Below are 19884 nucleotides of genomic sequence, written 5' to 3'. Positions count from 1 at the left end.
CTTGTGATCCTTGGAAAAACTTGTGATCAAGTAATAACAAGAATTATCAGTCTGATTAACTTGCTGTTACCATCCTCCTTCCTTAAAATGTTCTGCATATGTCTAATATACCCCATCACAGTGTGGTTTTGATTCATTTTCTTTCCAGTGGCTGTGGACATGTCAAACCTCTTTCTCCTTCAGCCTCTTCCTCCTCTTTGAATAATTTTTGTGTCTTTGAAGGTTTTTTTCTGCCTCCCTTCTGTCTTTTTTGTCTATACACTAAAACAACTTCAAATAATTTTTTTTTCCTTCATTTAAAATTTTTAACTGCAGATCATGAACAATATGCATTTCATGAAAGGTCTCAGAGGAAAGAAAAAACTCAGTGGATTATTGGCTCTTTTGCAGAAGAGGATTAGCATGAAGAAGATTGCCATGAAGAGGATTATCAAACTCACAGTCATGAGATTGTAAGGTATGTTGGCTCTCAACACTTTGCTATGACTACTTTGAAGAAGGTTCATTTTATCTTCTTAATCTCAATAAGCAGCAATCAATTAAAGAAAAAAAAAAAGGACCAAAAAAAAAAAAGAAGGAACAACTTTCCACCATCTTTCTTTGAACATGCAGAATTTCCTGGGGAATGATTATATTTCATATAGCAATATCTAGGTAAGCTACAAAAGTACAGAATGAACTGTATTAACCTGATGTGCCATTTCCAGGGGTTTTCCACCTTTGATGAGAATTCCATTCTGCGCAGCCACTCCTGTGCCCACCATTACAGCTGTGGGGGTAGCCAGGCCTAAAGAGCAAGGGCATGCAATGCTCAGCACAGTGATTGAGGTTTGAAACGCAAACCTCAGTATTATTTCAGCTTTTGAAATGTTTTTGCTCTGATTCTGCAAGAAGAAGGAAGAGACGGGGGGAAAATGAAAGAAAGATATGTAAGAATGCCGACAGCAGATAACATAGATGTACAATCAATCACAGTCATTTCAGGAAACACATTTATCTGGAAAACTTCAGTATAGGAAATCAATCTATTATTGTTACTGTAATGCTAAAGAAAGGTCAATGTTATGAATTGTTTATTTTCTAGATTTTTTGCTGCTCAAGCATACAAATGTTTGTTTCTGCTCTGAGTCTCCCGGATGTCACATAACTTGTGGGAATTTCCTTTAAAGCTTAGCAAAGGAGAATGCTATTTCCAGATACACAGACTCTCCCCCAGTTGCTGAGCATAGAAAATACACATCCTAAAGATAACAGAAGCTCAGCTTCTTTCTCAAGCCAAAACCACTATCTGCCATCAGAAACGGGAATGCCCACAAAAATTTCAGACATAACAGGAATGGCTCAGCTCCTTGCAATGCAGCTATAGATAATGTTTAGCCCAGAAATGCTGTGAATAATTTCCATTTGTAAGAACCCCACACAGAACTAAAGGGTAAATGCAAAAATATATTTATACCTGAAGAGAGATTTTAAATAGCATCATTATCTGCTCTGTGTAGAAAACACCATGTTTAACAGAAGTATTTACAGAATATTCTGGGTTGGAAGGAACTCACAAGGATCATCAAGTCCAACTCTTAAAGTAAAAGGCCCATAGAAGGATTGAACCCACAAACTTGGCGTTATTATCTAACCAACTGAGCTCCTCTCAGGGTGATTATAGCATCAAACCTCACATAGAAAAAGCATCTTAATTACATTGGAAGATATCCCAACACAAAAATCCAGTTATAATAATAAAACTACTTACAGGAAAATATTTTTTAATAATATCAAAGTTTACAAAACCAATTGTGATCCATGCTATCAATGTCACAGTTGAAATGATGATGATAAATGGAACAAAGTATCCACTAAATTTATCTGCCAGTTGCTGGATAGGTGCCTATAAAAAATAAACCCAGTTATTTGCATGTTTGTGGTTGAAACACATAAATATGCAGAGTTGATGAAAATACACAATAGTTCTGGAAAAACACAGTTTGCTGAAGTATATAAGTATCAAAACATATATTCTTTTTATTATTCAATCAAAAGCTGGGATCAAGGTTTTCTTCTCCATTATTTTTACCTTTGACATTTGAGCTTCTTCCACCAATTTCACAATCTGTGCCAGAGTGGTATCACTACCAACATGAGTTGCATTAACAAGAAGTGAGCCATATGTATTTATAGAACCAGCAATCACTGTGCTCCCAGGCTTTTTTATGACTGGCATAGGTTCCCCTGGAAAGAAAAGGTAAGAATAAATGAGCCAATACCCCTAAAAGCATAATCCATTAGCACACAGCTCATTCTGTGTTAGCAAAATCAGTAGGCTATGCAATAATGACCAGAAATCACATACTGGCTATCTCTGACTGGTGAAGACAGGGATAGGTAGTGTTATATTTTTATAAAACTTTTTATAGGATTAATTTCAAAGGAAATGATGTTTCCTTGATCATAACTTTTCAGTAAACCATCCCCCAAAAGGGCAAGGAACACATTGGTTGGAAAAAGTCCTTCCAGGAATTTCTCCAGTAACACCTTGTATAGCAAGGGGAGTTTGAGAAATCTGTTTTTATCTCCATGACCCTGAGTTTTCAAAGACCAGAAAGTTTTTCTGTGGAAAAGCTCCTGTTCTCCTGCTACCTCTGCATGAATACTAGCTCTAGAACATCTTTATTTTCTCTATTTTTAGTGGTAGTGATAACAACTGATTCCCTGAAGCTAAAAGAGTCCCTGTTCCCAACTAGAACAAGTAATCCAATGCCAATGCAAATTTTTATATCTTTTACTTTATTTGTAAGAATTGTACAATGCATTGAATCCTTACTATATTTACAAAATGAAATTAAAATTTCAGAAGATGTAAAAATGTCCTGTGACCCTTAATAAACATGAAATTTCTAGGCTTTCTTTCTCCCTCCTTGCTCATTGAGAGAGCCCTGTCATACAAACTCCAGCATCTCATCAAGACTTCCACACCATCCTTTAGAACTTATTTCTGAGAAGGTATCACCTCTACAAATACATTCCAGGAGAAACTCCAGCCAGATCACTGGAATAAGGACAACAGTGTTATGACTCTACCTATCCTATCAGTAGGTTAGTAAGTGGCCAGACTGAGTGGAAAACCTTCCATTTTTTAGGGTGTGCACAGATGCAGGATTTTAATTCAAGCTTACAAAGCCACAGCATCCATTAAGACACAGCATCCTGTGGCTGTGGGAGGTGGCATTCAGACAGCAGTGTTTGGGTTGGGTCTGCTCTCTTTTCTTGTAATAAAGAGTTCCAGAAGATTTCACTTCTTTGTGTAAGACAAGGGAAGTTACCAGTAATGAGAGACTCATCTGCCATAGAACTGCCGTCAATGACCTTTCCGTCCACTGGGAACTTTCCACCAGGAACAACTTTTATAATATCACCCCTTTGAACCAGTTCAACAGGTACTTGGTCCTCCCTGCAAAAGACACATGCAGAACAGGCAGGTTACTTATGCTATCAGCTTTCAGGTTAACTGCATCAAGCCTAGTCTGTGACCCAGGCAGGCTAAAGGGAATTTGATTAATAAATACTTACCTGACAATAGAGTGGCCAGGTCCAAGAGTCACCACAGTGGCTTCTGTGGCTTGAAGAGACATAAGCTTAGCAAGAGCTTCTGAGGTCTTGCCCTAAAAAACAGAGATTAATGCTTAAGATACGTTGAGATATATAAATCCCGATATGTACTTAACACAATGAGCTCTAAACAACCTTTCATCTTACAGACTACACCAGAAACAGCTGAATTCAAAATTCCTCTGAATAGTTTACTCTACTCCTGTCATAAATAGACAACATTTGTGTGAAGATGAGTTACCTTGGCTATGTGTTCCAGCCATCTGCCGAGCGCAATGAACACAAACAACATGGGAGGAGTGTCGAAGAAAGTGACGGGGCTTTTCTCTGCCTTTTCAAGGATTGCTACTATCAGGATCACGCAGGAATACACATAAGCAATTGTCGTGGCCAGCACGATGAGCACATCCATATTGGCTGTCTTGTGCCTCAGGGACTTGTAAGCTTGTACATAAAAATACCATCCACCAAGGAACTGTTGGTGTGAGCAGGGACAGACTCACATTGAGATCAGTAAGTACAGAGTACATAATACTGCCAGAGCAGAATTAAAACCATGCAGGACATAAGGGAAGGCATTGCTGACCCAAGAAAATTTTATACTGATACAACCAGGTCTACTAGGAGACTCCATTGACTCCATTGACATCCTCTCATTCACACTTCCTGGTTCTCAAAACCAGCAAATATCATCCTTTTCCTCAGCAATGCAAAGTACACAAGGCAGAGAAAATGAAAGGATTTACCTACAGCTAGCCAATTAGTTTGCAGATGATCAGGCATCTCTTTATTTTAATATTACCTTCTCCACTTGGTAACTATCTGATGCAACTTTGACAGGAGGAAGAGCTATGAATTGAATAAATACAAAAAGGATAAAAAAGAAAAGTGCCACTTTGTTCTGCTTAGGTGGTACAGTCAAGAGGGCAGGCCTAATCCACTCAATCTTTCCATTTCTGTCTTTATCACATCAGATCACATAAATGGGAGATGAATAGAAAGCAGACCCCTGGGAAGCAGTATGGACATACCTGAACAAAAGTGCACAGGATAAAAAAGAGAAGATTCAAAATAGATAATCCAGGAATGAGGTTCTGTTCCAGCACCTTAGACCCATGGTCTTCACCATTGGGTATTTGCATATAAATCATTAAGACTACAACAGGGATACCAAACACTAGGCTGTACAAGAAAGATTTCCTCCACCTGAAAAAGAAAAACTGTAAATCCATGGGTTTTTTACACCCCACTCAGGCCCAGCTGAGCTGGTAGTGCAGGGCTGGGGTAATTAGCAGTGTACTAACACACAGCTTTGGATATTTGCAAAGATCCAGTATTTTGGAACAACTTCAGGGTCTGCAACATGTTTAACTGTATAGACTTCTGGCAGTTAAAAACTAAAACTAATGAAAGCAATAAAAGTACTTGAACCAAATGGCGAATGGTAAAATTAAATATGCTTTACACGAGAATAATCTAATTAACTGGGAAGAGTGCTGGGGGTAGTAGAGTTACAAGATATGATCTAGGCATGTTCTTTAGTAAGAGAGAAAAGAAATACTTACTGCTGTATTTCCTTTTTATGACTCAGGTTATGTGCATTTGGAGCTCTTTTAGCCACAGAAGCATGAAAGCCAATTTCCTTTTTATTGAAACGGAAGGGAAGATAAGTTAGTTTTGATGAAGCTAACCATATTACTTAAAACACATTTAAATTACACTATTTTTAGAAGAAATGTCAGAAAAGGACACTGTTCCATGTTTAATAAAGTCCAACCATCTATTTACTTTCAGATTCTGCCAAAATGAGAGGATATTTCAGTCAGTAGCCAAAATTTGGACTGCAAAGGACTTCTGGTGCCTATACATGAACACAGTGTATAGATGCAGTAAGTGTCCAAGTTTTTAGGCACAGGGAGCCACTGAGAGGTGGAATTCTACTCCACTCCTCTTAAAGAAAAATATGTGCCCTTTCAGCCCCACTGGAATAATCAGGAGATATGGGACATACCAAAAAGGAAGTTAAAATGCACAAGCCACTGGGAACTTTACAACCTTATGAGCAAGTCCCTAACACTACAGTTTAATAAATACACCTGAAGTTGAAAATTAAAGTGTCTGAAGTTAGTTTAAGCCTGACGACAACAAACTGCAGGGCAAAGCAGTCCAGAAACAAAACCAAGCAAAAATCCATCATTGAGTCACTTGGGTGAGTTACTGGAGTAGAACCATGCCTCCTGCCCAAACACACAAAAACCCAAAGCACACTTGCAAGAACACTTAAACTTTCTACCTGCATCATGAAATGCTTCTGTGGCAAAGTATGCTTTAGAGAACTACTCTGCCAGCCTGAACAGTCTACTAGTTAACATTTTAATAACTGCAGCTGCATCAGTTCTGTGGTCTATCAGCTCTTTTCTGAGTAAATACTCTACAGCATGGAAGACAAACACTCTCTGCTGTCCTCCTGACTACTCACTGCATGCACCTCATACAGTATGATCTCCTCTCTTCTGGTGGGACAGAAAAGAAAAAGGTTTTGTCCACATCTGGGCCATCATACCAGTACATTTTATGATCTGTGATTACTGGTAAACCAGGATTTTTTCATTTAATATCAGTCTGTTTCCATTCAAAAAGATGTAGGGATGAATGCAAGCGTGTACAGAGATATGTAATGCTTGTGGCATGAGCTGTGGTAAAACTTCTTTTACAGCCTTTGTCGCTGTCAAGAGAAAGAAGTACTTTTTTTCTAAATTAGCTACACTTCACTGAATTAACTGTGATTGTACACACAGAATTTCAAGAAATTAATATTTGACACTTTTGCCAGGTAAAGATAAAAAAAGGTTCATGTTGTAGTTTCTAGTGTGTGTTTTTAGAGTACCAGCTGGGAGCCTATGCATTCCTGTGGAACACAGCAGCCTCACCACAAGAGCATAAAAACATGGCAATAACTATGGCTTCTGCAAAATCAGTGAAACCTCTCAAATATCAGCTGCTTTATTTCCTTCTAAGTTTCACCATGCAATTGTCCATATACAAAAATTTTCCAAAGCCTACCTTGATTACTTTTATAATATCTCGAGGTCCAATAATTTCAGGATCGAACTGGATCTGAGCTTTGCTAGTTGCAAGTGCAACTGAGGCAGAGAATATGCCGTTTGTTCTCATGAGTTTGGATTCAATATTGTGAACACAAGAAGCACAAGTCATCCCTGTAATCTAAAGAAAGACAATTTTAGGTAGTTAGCAATCCCCCACATTCACCCAGTATTTGTGGGTGTACTTGAGACAAAGCCTCAGCATAAAGGTTTTAAAGGTTTTATAGAACTGTCTTAAATGATACAAAGCTGAGAACATAACTATCCACTTTTATTACAAAATTGTGCAGACAGCAGATAAAGTCACAGCCATGTATTTGCATGGTAACACTCAGACATGCTATTAACTGTAGAAGTATAACTAATTTGATTCTATCAAGATTGCCAGAGCCAAATTCTGCATGTGTAACTTCATCTCTCTTGAATTTTCCTGTGGCTTCAATAAGGCATGTTACTACTTTGTGATCTATTAACACAGCAGCAGACTGATGTTCTCTGTCTTGCAGTAAATATCTATCAGAGAATAAAAATTACTGTTTGAGGAATCCATCCTTCAATAAGAAGTTTACTAATTTTACTGATTTTACTCAAAGCTCCTAGACCTCTATGCAAAGCCTTTAACATTAGCAATGCATATTTATTGACAAATTCTCAGTTACACAGAGTCTGTACTAAAGTGCCTTAAAGGAAAACTTCTGTTTCATTTCTGATTGCTAAGAAAAGTCTAATCAGTACATGGAACTGTCACTTTTTATTTCAGTGCTTTTGGATAGGTCCTTCTAAGACAAGTTGATTTTGTCTTTTCAGCAATTATATTAAAAAAAAGTGTCACCAGCCAGAACTGAGCTGCGAAGCCACAACTGCTCAAGCAAAGCTATTTGCAAGAAAATCAGTCTTCCAGACCCGACTTTTCCATAATAAACATGTAATTTCAAACACACATGACTTACAAGAAGCTCCACTTGCCCTTCTGTTTCTGCATTATTTTCCATGATGGTAGCTTCAAAACCTAAATTCTGGATCAGCTGTGCTATTTCAAGAGGCTGTATGAGTTCTGGCTTGTATTTTATCTCTGCTTTTCCTGCCATCAGTGCTACCAACACTGAAACAATTCCTGCAGTGGCAATAACAAAAACATTAGATAATGTAGCTCCTTTGAGGGAAAGAAAAATAAAATATTACAAGTGACTGTTAGTGAGGACTGTAACAACTTAGAAGTATTATAAGCCTAATGATTTCTCTCTGCTTCCTTCTAGTGTTTTTCTCTAGTCACAACAGCAAAGTTTTTACAGAGACCCAGCCACACTGAGTCTCCCTTTAGCAATGAAAGAATTGCAAGATTTACACAGGGAAGGAGGTGAGTTTTGCTGTGATCTAACAGACAAAAAGGATATTTGGAAGCAACCTTTGCATCCACTGCAGAAAGATCTGCCCTAGACTATTGTAGTTTGAAACAAGCCCTGCAGCACAATGCTATACCTTTTATTTTCCTATCCTTCACCCCTCCTTATTTTTTTAATAAATAAAAAGCCCACAGAAATCTACATTAAAATTGAAAATCAAAACATAAAGATCACAAGGCAAAAAAAATTTTTTTTAAGAGCTAATGCTTTTTTTGATTTCTAAATCAAGGCAGTGAGACCACCACTGGGAGACTGAGGAGAGAGTAATCAATAAGCAAAACTCCCCAAAGGCATGCTGACACAAATGAAATCAGACATTGCTAAGGCTCATCTGTTAATCTTCTACATGGCCAGAGGAAAGGCAGCCCCAGCCTGCAGACTTCTAGGCCAGTAAACACCACTGTGCCTAAGCTCACCCTGGCAGTGGAGCCATACATTTGTTTGCACCTGCTTGTGTAAATATGCCCGAGCATGCCCAGCTCTCAACGGCTCTGGAGGAGATGGATTACTTTGTAAACCAACAAGGCCCTGAAAACTAAATTATAACAATTTCTCTGTTCTTGTCTTCAGATGTATTTGAATTTTTTATCACTTTACAACCTTTTACAAGTATGTTAATGATGTTTGCCCACCAGTGCAATAGGATAGTTAAACAGTGACATAGTTACATTAGCACTAAGACAGACCATTAAGTCTATTTAACTTCCAGATGTTGTATGACAGCCTCTTCTTTTAATCTCATAGAACATCTTTTCCATCCCATCATCCCTTATCATTAGACTCATTATAGGAATCTTAAATTTATTACCATCTTCTTTCTGCAAATTTCTTTCAATGGTAGACACACACGATGCACAGGTCATTCCTGTGATCTGTAAAACACACTTTTCTTCTGTGGCTCCATTGAGCTGGTTTGACCCATCAGGGTGAGGAAGAGCATCTGAGGCATTCCCTTGGTGAGGAGGCTCTGGAGCTCGAGGCTGCACAGCAGCTTTGCTGGCATCAGGCTGGCCCCTGTGTTCTCCAGGGGCGGTGTCTGGAATAAATGCACAATACACTGAGCTGTTCACAGTGTGACTGGGTGACGCAAAAGTACAAACAAGTCACATTTATCAACCACATAAACACTCACAGTTGTTTGGAAGGTGACACAATAACCTTGGTCTCTATGTGGAAATAATATAGACTGTTACCATGCTTACAAAAATACATATTCACCAGTGCCACTTCCATGACCATCTAACTCTACAGAACTAGCTTTCCACATTCCTTCCAATTTCAATGCCTAGAGCTGTCAGCTACCTCCACTTGATAAAGATTTATTGGTATCTAGAGGGTCCTTATCCAGCACAGAGAATGGAGTCCAGTCATACCCGTTCTGTCATTGTCGCCATCTATGCAGGACTCACATAAATTCATCTCAAACAAGGAAAACAAGTTTCTCAACAGGGTTCTCTTTATGGCACAGTATTCACACTGCAAGTGCTGCAAAATGAGTCTTGGAAGCACCCCATAGACCTGAACACAAACAGGCCCCTTGCAAACATTTTTATTCTTTGCCAGATATTGAACAGACACACAACAACTCCAGCTGTGTTCACAAACTACCTCCCTTGGGCAGAGGTTTGTGTGAAGGAGCAGGAATTGCTTCTAAACAGGTTAAACACTGGGGGGTCCCTCCTTTTCCAGATGGAGTTGGAACTCTCCCGCCAACAAATTATAAACCAAGCAAATGATAATTAAACACCACATACAGGGCCCTCCTCATTTGTAGTAGTACCACAGATTCAAAGGGATAGGACCCATGAGAGAAGTGAATAGGATGTGGTTTTTTGTGATCAAACTACTTAGTTTCAGGTAAACTGCATCAGGTATTTCAAAGCAAATATGTTTGGCTGAGGCAGGCGAAAATTGCCACATTCGAAATTTGCGAGAGAGGAGATTCTGCATCAAAACAACTTTTTAAACATTGAGCACATGTACAAAATGCATACACTGATGAACTGAAATGCAAAAGCAGCTGTTCCCCCCAAAGAGTACCTGTATTTTGCCACTGACCTTGCTTAAAGCAAGGTTTAGTGAAGTAAGGCAGGCAAAAAGAAGAAATAAAGTTCAGTACTGTAGTACTGAACAGTACTGAAGAAATAAAGTTCAAAGGCTAAAGACATATAAAGGGGGTTTTAGCTAGGTAAAAAGTGGTTTTAAATGATACTTCATGAAGTTTGTAAGTTTTAGTATTCTGGAACATAAATGTAAACATTTGGTTTGATAGATCTACTTAAAGCAGCCTGTAGACATAGGAGGAAGCCTGCTTCAGGGGGGAAGGAGATGAGCTACTTGAAAGGCTTTGTACCTCAGGCCTTTTGGCTTCATAATGTAACTCAACTCTTACACCCACTGCTGCAGTTATTAAGGGCTGAAACAAGGTGCCTTACAGCTGAAACCTCTCTCCCTTGCTAAGTGAGGTCAGATCAGGCCAGGCATTCAGAAGAGACAATGTCAATGCGATGCTTTAAGTGTTTCTCTCCAGAAAGGAATCTCAATGCAGACCTTGCATGACCCACCCTGGCACGCTACCCACAGAAGAAAAAACACTGTTACCTGTCAGCACAGAAGCATCAAATCCCATGTCTTCTATGGCAGCTCTTAACTCTTCTCCACTAGTGACAGCTGGATCATAGTGTATCGTCCCAGTACTGCCAGCTAGAGAAACTGCTACATTCTTCACTCCCTGCCTCTGTGATACAGCCCCTTCTATGGACTGTACACAAGAATTGCAGGTCATGCCATCAATCTTAATAACAGCCACATGTGTTGTGCCTTGTGGTGGCTGTCTGATGACATTGCATGTGAAAACACCTGAGGGAGATGCTGCTTTATTTGCTTCTGAACCACTTAGGAGGCTTACTTTAAAGTTTCCAGGTGGAAGGGATTCGATAGCTTGCTGCAAAGCTGACAGGGTGATTAAATCTGGGCTGTACTGTACCACAGCACATTTATGCTCCAAAGACACTTTAATACTTTTTATGCCAGGAAGATCTGATATATTTCCTTCGATGTTTCTGACACAGGACTTGCAGTGCATGCCCTCTATCTGTACAGTCACTGTTGCTGTGCTACCCATCACGGGGACCAGCGGATCCAGCCCATCACTCTGAAGATTTGCAGGTGTCTCCCTGGGGTTTGCATTCTGCAAGCGCTGGAGATCAAGGGAACCCAGCTTCAAAGGGGCTGATTTACTTTTAATGGTGCAGTCGTAGCCCAGGTCACTGATGTGTCTCTTGAGGTCATCAGGCTGAATGATGTAAGGATGGTAAGCAATAATTGCTTCTTGGTTATCAAGTGACACCTTGATTTTTGCCACACCGTGCAGTTTCCTAATATTTCCTTCAATGTTGGTGACACAGGACTGGCATGTCATGCCTTCTACCCGAAGCTTAGCTACTGCTTCTTTCAAGCTTGGCAAATTTGCAGTTGCTGTTGCCAACTTCTCTTCTGCTATGCTGGCGTCAAAGCCCATATCCAGAATTTCCTGGCAAATCTCTTCAGGGCTTATTTCCGACTGCCGATACTTGATAACAGCATTGTTCTGTTCAAGGGAGACTTTGATTCTCAAAATGCCCTTCACCTTGGAAATTCGGCCTTCTATCGACTGTACACATGATTGGCAGGTCATTCCCACAATGTTGACTACCACAGTATGCTCTTGGGAAGGTGGAGAGGGCATGGTTTCAGAGCTTGCCTCATAGCCCATGTTATCGAAAGCAAAATTATGTTTCATTGTAGGCTTCAGCTCACAACCTGGAGGAGAATCGATGTTGGACAAAGCCTAAGGAGAAAGCAGAAAAGTAAAAATAAATACATGTATCCTCAGCTCTGTAAAAGCAACAACAGTCTTCATATGCTCTCAAGCACATACTAGAAGTGCTCTCAAGTTAGTCTATATGGCAAAAACCTTTTCCAACATTATTTTACACTTTGAATATATCACCAGTGAGTTATGCCCATGATGACGAATCAGGCTTCTGACAGTCTCTTGAGCAGCAATTTAGAAAATCCTGACTAGGGATATAAAAGCAGAATTGACTCAATATTCCTACCCCAACCAAGTAATGTAAAACTTGAGTTCTCTGCAGCCACAGGACACTTCCATCACACAGCCGGAGCTGCTCTTCAGAGCACACTGTCACTGGCACAGGGGGTCACAGGAGAGAGTGTGCTGACTGCCTCTCCAGAAAGGTCATAAACTGGCCCAGTTTGGCCAACCTGCTATTTCCCAGGAGGAGTTCAAACCAAAACAAAGAAAACAAAAAAGCCCAAGAAAACAGAATCATGACTTTTCCAGAAGCCTGAAACAAGTTGGTGCAGGGAGGGTCAGCTGCATGGTATTTGAAAAGATATATGCACACACAAAAATGTCTGGGCTGTCTGCATTTAGTATATAATCCTTTGAACCTGAAATCTGTATCTAACAAAGACCTTGAAAGACACAGAACTGTAAGCAGATATTTTCACTATAGTTTAATTTTATTTACCTACTTGTGAGGCACCTAGGACTATAAATTGTGCTACAGTAACTCACTGAGTTCATCCAAGACTGATTTTCAGGATGGCCAGTACTGAACTAGGCCAGCCAGAAGTGGCCTCTCAGTCAGATCACAGCCTCTGCAATACTGGAACTCTACAGCTGAATGCACTCAATTCAACTGAAAATGAAATATTAAAAAAAAAAAAAGTGCCAATGCTTCTTACAGAGCAAGTAGTGAGAGCTCCAGTTGCTGAAGCCATGTGATGAGAAAGATTGAAAAGGGCAGGGACAAGTCCTACATGGTCAGATTTCATGGAAAGAACATGAAAATTCATGTCCATGATTTAAGACAACTTTAAATACTAGAGATCTAGATGAAAGCTACTAGGATAAAACTATTCTCTTGCCTGCAAAGCCTTGGGCTCTCTGACATTCAATAAAACAGCTGATGCTGGGCATTACTGCAGGGAGAGCCTGGAGAAGGGCCCACTGGATCACTCTCAGTATTGCAGATCCTGCTCCTATGACCCACAAGAAAACTTCTTTCTCAATACCACAGCATGGATGAGAGGCATTTAGGATGCTTAGTAACACCAGACTGCATCCAGTTCATTTGATGCAGTATTCAAAATTCATTAACTTGATTTTGTTTCACGCTTAGACAGCTTGGGAATAATGAGGTCTGGGGCCACATAACCAGCAAAAACTTAAGACAAAAAATTTGTTTTCAGAATTTTCTATATTGTATTTGTTAGAACAGGAGGAGGAATGAGCAAGTTCAACTCTTCAAGATTGTGGTGCAGCCCCTCAACTATCCTGACAGCAAACTCTCTCCCCTGCTCCCCCTCTTCTGCTTGGCCTCATGGCTGCACTCCAGGGATGCTGGGGAAGAAGAGTCAGGAATATTTTAGACCTGGCATCCCCTTTTGCCTCCTCCTCCCACCAGCCTGGCAGCACCCAGGACACTGTTCTCCTTGCACTTCCCCTCCCATAAGTTCATGAAATCCCCAGCATATAAGGAAATATGCCACAAGCACCTCCTTTCAAAACAAAGCATTAACAGTTAATCAGACTTCCCTGCGAAGGTGGTGCCCTGTTTAAGCACCACACAAAGACAACCAGGACATCCCCATTCTTGTGTCCTCCTATTGTTGTGACTTCCCACAATTAGAAATAATAACCTGGCCTTGTGTATGGGAAAAAAACCCTTCTGAAAACAGTCTCCCATCCACCACATTTCAAACGTGGCCTAAACTCAAACTCGCATTGTTTGTCAATTCTGCCTGTCACAGAAGATAAGAAGCATTAGGTGAATATTGTCTGTCATCCCCTCTTCCCTGTCCCCAGTCCCCCAAGGACACTGCTCACAGTGGCCTGCTCTTATCAAAAACACTCAGTGCAATCTGCAGTCACAGAAGCTCACTCTGTGTATGTACTTTGGTTTGCAGGACAAAGGTATTTTGCCTTCTGCATCCTTTGGTGAAACAGAGCACGAATGGAGGAGATGAGCATCCTCCACTCTCTGCTTCACTTGTCTGTCTGGCCACCTCTTGCAGATGAAACTCTGGAACCATCACAGGCTTTATGTCCTCCACTGTGTTCCCTCCCCCTGCCATGCTCACTGTCTTAGTTTTACAAGGTACCCCGTGACATAAAAGTAATTCAAATTAATCATGTAAAAAGATTAGAGGGTGTCGGTTTCTCAGCTGTTTAAATGACCTGGAAAGGCCCGGGGTGGTCTCGGACAGCCCGCGCTTCAAAGGACGAGAAGAGGCTTCAGGATTTTTCTCGGTCTTCAGTGTTTATTAGTTGTTTATCTAAAAGATTTTCTCTCAGCCCAACAGAGGTCTGCACAGCAAGTCAGCCATGAGCACACTGAGAGCCCCCGGGGCGGTCACCTATCTTTATACTCAAAATTACGTATACAATATTTATCAATTTTCCCCAGTACCTTTTTCCCTTATTAACCAGTGCACTTTTAGTAATAACCAATCCCAAAGTGCCAACATCACCACAGAAGATGGAGGCCAAGAAGAAGAAGAAGAAGGACAGGACACGCCCCAATTCCTCCATCTTACTTCTTTAGACCCCCCTGTACAGAAATCCTAAACCCTGTGTTTCACACTCTAATTAACTTATCCCTTCACCATTTACCCCAGTGAAATCCTCCTATCCTCATACAGGTGTCGTCTCCCGTGTAGGATCAAAGTCCAGCCACCAGACACTTCTGGCAACATTCCAGGACTCCCAAGCCCCCCAAGGGTGGTCTCGGTCACTCTGCATATCAGTCCTGAGGTGCTGAGATCCCACAAGAGGGTACTTCTCATTATCCAGTCTTTTGAAAAACATAAAAGCAAGGACTGATTTCACTATTTCAATGCATTGTAAGCCACAGAAACTTCAAAACTTGGACACTGTTTTTTGTTTTGCATAAAAAGCTATCCCAACATTCAGAAGAATTGGCAAAAATATTTTGTTTGCTACTTGTCGAAACCAGATGTTTATGATCTGCAGGAGAAAAATCCTTGCACACAAATTTTTAAATGACAAGGAAAAAATAGAGAGGGGATGTGGATATAAGAAAATTTAAAAGCTTCTTTCCCTTAAAAAACCCACACAAGTGCCAAAACATTGAAGAATCTACCCCCAAAACCAAGAAATGTGCACAGGTACAAACAAAGTATTTACAAAGCCTTTAGTACTGTTTATAACAGATTTTTTAAAAACCCCAGAAACAGTATAGGCAGAAATACATACATGTGTGTATTTGCAAGAAGAGTGTTTCTACACCAGACAAGAGGAAAACAGCAGATTCATGTAAGGACACAAAGATGAGGCATACAGAAATGTGACCATAGTTTTCCTCAGGCACATGCTGGGTCTCAGAAAATGGTTTCCTCATACCAGCTGACACCCACACATAAAATGGCATCTATGAGGCTGCATGGTAATTCAGGGACACTACCTGCAAGAGGATCAGAAAAACAATCACCACAAAAAATGCCCAAAAAGGTGTTTGGGAGTCTCAGGCATTGCTCCTTCTGCTTTTTTCTGCCCAGAGAGAAACATGAACAAAATAATGGAAATGCATCTAACTACATCCAGAAGGGAATGTGTGAAAGAACTGGCTGTAGTTACTCTTTTGTCTCCACACCAATAGAGAATGGCTCACTTTTAAGGGCAGGTATACACCAAGTCTGTTTGCTCTACCAGCCTCATGCATATTTTTACAGTATCTGTGTGAAGAATATGCAAATAATTACATGGGAAATGATGCCAATTCTTTCCCTCCTTTGTTCTGCATGTAAAAGTTGGAACTAAAAGCGCAGAGCAGAGCAAGTCTTTTACTCTGAAAGCTAAGTAACCTGATACAAAGTTATGAAGCTCATATGACCAATACAAAAAAATTGAAGAAATCTGAGGAATCATTGACAAAGAATCAGTAGTAGATGGAGACAGCTTTAAAGAAAGCACAAGTACTGGCTGGAAAACACTTGCATCAACAGGAGAAGCTCTGAACCAGAACCAAGATGAGTAGCAAATGTGCAGGAGTGTGGCACCTGAAGCCCAAGTCCCAGTATGAGGATTTCAAAGCAAGAAACAAGGCATGAAGAACAACCCTTCATATCCCAGACAGGAATTGTAGCACTCATGCCTGTCCTGGGCCAGAGCAGGGCTTGGGAACAGCTGGAAGAGGCAGAAGCTCATGCTCTCCTTTCACAGCCCCTCCAGACAGCAGGAAGAAGATCATCCAAAAGGAATACGCCCTGGAGATGAACTAACTTTTTGTGAAAGCATGGAGGTGGACCAGGGCAGGGAGATGCTGCTGGATTGGAAGCACCAAGACTCAAGCCCTGGTTTGGCACAGAGCTCATGGCATCACAGCATCCAGAGCTCATGGCAGGTTCATTTGGGAAAGGTAGTCCTAGCCCATGGTCTGTATGGCTGGTGGGGCAAACCCGCCCCATTGAGGGCTGCCCTTAGAGGCATCATGCTGACCCATGGTGCCCCAAAGCAGGCTCCTTCTTTAGGATATTTCCATTCAAAAATGAAAAGGCTGAGAGTTCAAGCAGTGAAGGGATACATAATAAATCTGAGAAAAACAACTGAACTCAGAAAAAAACCCAAAGACATGGAAACCATGGCACTGAGTAAGACCCCCACATATGCACACATGGTGACCCATGTCTTGAGAATGGATGCAACATCAAGGCTGTGAACTCAACAAGGTTTGTGCCTGCCTTGTCTGTGAAACCACCAGCCACCCCTGGCTGAGTCCCCATGCTGCCTCCATTGCTGTGTTTCATGGTCACCTTGTGGGGTGGCCTGTCACCAGGAAAGACATCCCTCTACCCATTTCCCTTTCCCAAGAGGTGCAGCCACCTCCAAAATGCCAGTATAACACTCCTGGCCTCTGCAGCACAAGGCTGAGGTTGTGACAGGCACACTCCACAGCCCCCTGAGCATCACCCACACCAAATCCAGCACAGCACTACTCCTCTCAGCTCATCCAGCAAGGCTCTCCCCCCTTCTCTGGCACTGCTCTCCTGCCCTCCGTTGCCTGGCCTGCAGGGATGGCAACTTTCACATCCTAAAACTCGAGCGCCAGGCTCCTCAAAGTGATGCCAGGCAATCAGCGGGGAGGAGATGGGGCCCGGCGCACTCAGCACCTCCCCCTCTGCCTCTCCCTGCCTGCTCATCCACAAATGCTGGAGGTCACTGCACCTCTCATCCACTATGTCCTCAAGTTGTGGGCTGCTCTTTTCCCTGTACCTCTGTAGGCTGAAATCAATTATTGCCCTCTTACCTTTGAGTGCCCAACTGCTGAAGAATTATCTTATCTGTGTTTTACCTTCCCTACTTCCTTCTTTCACAACTGCCTGATTCATGGCTTTGGATTCAGGCAGCAGCAGCACACAACTGAAAAGCCACACACTAATAATTAAACGCTTCAGAAGTTTCCCAGTTTATTACAGGCAGACAGTGAACAACAAAATGAGGGCAGAGAAGCCACAAAAACATCAAAGGTCACGAGTCTTCAATTTTTTGCCAGTAACAGCAGCACTCTGGCACACAGAGTAGCCAGAAATTCAATCCTCATCCTCCTTAACATTTTTCAGCGCATCTCATTAGAGCATATTGTTTAAATGTATTAGATCATAACCATTGTTCTTTCTCTCCTTGTCTCCCAAACGAAGATTAACAAATGCCAGTAGCTACTATATCCAGTAACTACTTACAATTTGTTATTTTTCAAACAGTCCCTGAGTCTTAAATGAGGATAAAAACACCTTCTAAACCTGAATATCAAGATTCAATGAGATTATTACTACAAAGCAGCCTTTATAAAGCTTTTGTTTCCAAAATACTAACTTGATTTACTAATGGTTCTGCCAAGGGACTGCTATTTCCCACCTGGGATCAGGCTTCTCTAACAATACAGATGATAGGGAAAGATTTAGGCAGCTGAAGCCAGTCTTACTGAAATGACACCTACACTGTAGTCAACAAACCTCAGAGACCTTAACAGGCACTTTTAAATTAAAGGGAGCTGTGTAAACCAAGTTTGGTTAATGGGAAAGGGGAAAAGCTTGATGTAAACGAAATGTTTCTAATTTAGAATTAAAACAAGACAAACTTCTTTGTGATGTTCTTCACAGCACCAGTACAAGCAGCATATATACCCCAGTGAACTGAATACAGAGAACAGATCTTTTGGTAGAACAGAGTCCTTTATGTCATGACTGTTTTCTAGCAAACATTTAGAATACAAGAAGTAACTCGAGGCAGAAAAAGCTTTCAGGTACATTTGGTCTCTTCTGGCTGTTATTTCATTCCAGTCTGACACTATTTGAATCATTGTAAGCATACCCAGTTTCAAAGAACATGAACACACAGAATCACAGAACATTCTGAGTTTGAAGGGACCCACAAGGATCATCAAGTCCAATTCTTCAGCAAATGGCTCATACAGGAAGCAAATCTACCACCTTGGCATTATTAGTACCGTGCTCCAACCAACTGAGCTTTGTTCTGAGAGTTTATTTCCTTAAATATTCACATTATTCACTAAGCCAAACTACATTACTCCAGTGTACATACATTTTAAACAGCAAAACTCTTTTAAAAGCATAAACCTCATCATATTTCTTTCAGCATTGATCTTTCTAAGTCTCCTCACCACAGGAGTTAATCTCCAAAAGTACCACAGTTATATACAACATTGAATTTTTTTTTAAAGTTGCAAGATGTATTTATCAAGAGCTTCACTAGCACCCACTTACTAGATACAAATGAACTACTTACCTACAATAAGGAATTTTTAATGTTTCTGCAGTTTCTCTTACTCCAGACTAGTATGAGCTTCTTCAAACTACTGGAGCAATCAGAGTTCAAAAGGAGAAATACTATTATGTTTCCTTCCTAGGAATCACCACTCTGCATTATTAGAGGTGGAGCTAAAACAATGCTCATTAGCCTCTACAGCATAAGTCATCATTAACAACTTCTTTCAAAGATTGTTTTCAGAGGATCCCCAGAGGATTTGCATTTGTACTGCTTGTTATGGGGCTGGCATCCATGTTGGGGATGGAGAAAATTTAGATAAAGAAGGTTTAACCTCCTTTAATATACAACCCATGCTACAACATGCTTTGTTTTAAATTCACCAGTTCAGAAACACCACTTCCCTCCCAACATGCACACAAACATACACACACTGACCTGCCTTTCATCTGTATTGACTTCTGTCATTCCCATGGAGTAACTCTGCAAAAGTTTCTCTTCTTTCTGCAAGTTACTGCTTGCTTTTACCAGCGATGCCGTCTTGGACTTTTCACCAATAATCAGTAGTTCAGGCACATCACGAGCTGCCTGCTGCTTACGAATAGACACCAAGGATATGTTTCTGTCATTTAAAGTAGCTAAGTAGGACAGTTCCTTTTTCATTTTGTTGTCCAGTTTTCTCTCCATTATTTTTCTGGACTTTAAATATTGCAACGCCAAAAAAAAAGTTTCACGAGAGCAGTTATTTGTTGTCCTCCAAGCCACGCTTCTTTCAGCTACATTTACAACAGCTTGAAGAGCTCTGCCCTTCTAATCCATGGGCTTATTAATCATTCATCAGGAAATCCCAGATGCAACCTGTGATCCTTATGTAGGCTGCTTGCTGCACTCAGCTACCTGCTCTCACTGCCAGTTCAAATGTTTCCCACCAATTGGCATCCCTGGTGCTTTCCCAACTGCG

At 40.9% G+C, this 19884-nt stretch overlaps 1 protein-coding gene across 1 annotated transcript in view; it reads right to left on the bottom strand.

Moving 5' to 3' along the window:
• The window catches only part of ATP7B (ATPase copper transporting beta), a 30145-nt gene extending 10621 nt beyond the window's left edge, over nucleotides 1–19524 (bottom strand). Inside the window, exons 1-13 of the mRNA XM_058800619.1 lie at nucleotides 19362–19524; nucleotides 10661–11939; nucleotides 8919–9077; nucleotides 7658–7821; nucleotides 6667–6828; nucleotides 5169–5245; nucleotides 4635–4809; nucleotides 3845–4078; nucleotides 3565–3656; nucleotides 3318–3445; nucleotides 2072–2226; nucleotides 1751–1885; nucleotides 690–884 (exon numbers count right to left, since the gene is read on the bottom strand). Of these exons, the coding sequence (XP_058656602.1) occupies nucleotides 690–884; nucleotides 1751–1885; nucleotides 2072–2226; nucleotides 3318–3445; nucleotides 3565–3656; nucleotides 3845–4078; nucleotides 4635–4809; nucleotides 5169–5245; nucleotides 6667–6828; nucleotides 7658–7821; nucleotides 8919–9077; nucleotides 10661–11939; nucleotides 19362–19397 (2991 nt within the window). The 5' untranslated portion in view covers nucleotides 19398–19524. The remainder of the gene's footprint in view (nucleotides 1–689; nucleotides 885–1750; nucleotides 1886–2071; nucleotides 2227–3317; nucleotides 3446–3564; nucleotides 3657–3844; nucleotides 4079–4634; nucleotides 4810–5168; nucleotides 5246–6666; nucleotides 6829–7657; nucleotides 7822–8918; nucleotides 9078–10660; nucleotides 11940–19361) is intronic.
• Nucleotides 19525–19884: the final 360 nt, after the last annotated feature.

Source organism: Ammospiza caudacuta, chromosome 2 (assembly GCF_027887145.1).
Source record: "Ammospiza caudacuta isolate bAmmCau1 chromosome 2, bAmmCau1.pri, whole genome shotgun sequence".
NCBI classification, from domain to species: domain Eukaryota; kingdom Metazoa; phylum Chordata; class Aves; order Passeriformes; family Passerellidae; genus Ammospiza; species Ammospiza caudacuta.
Note: the sequence above shows the minus strand (reverse complement) of the source record. Positions and strands in the feature narration are given on the sequence as shown.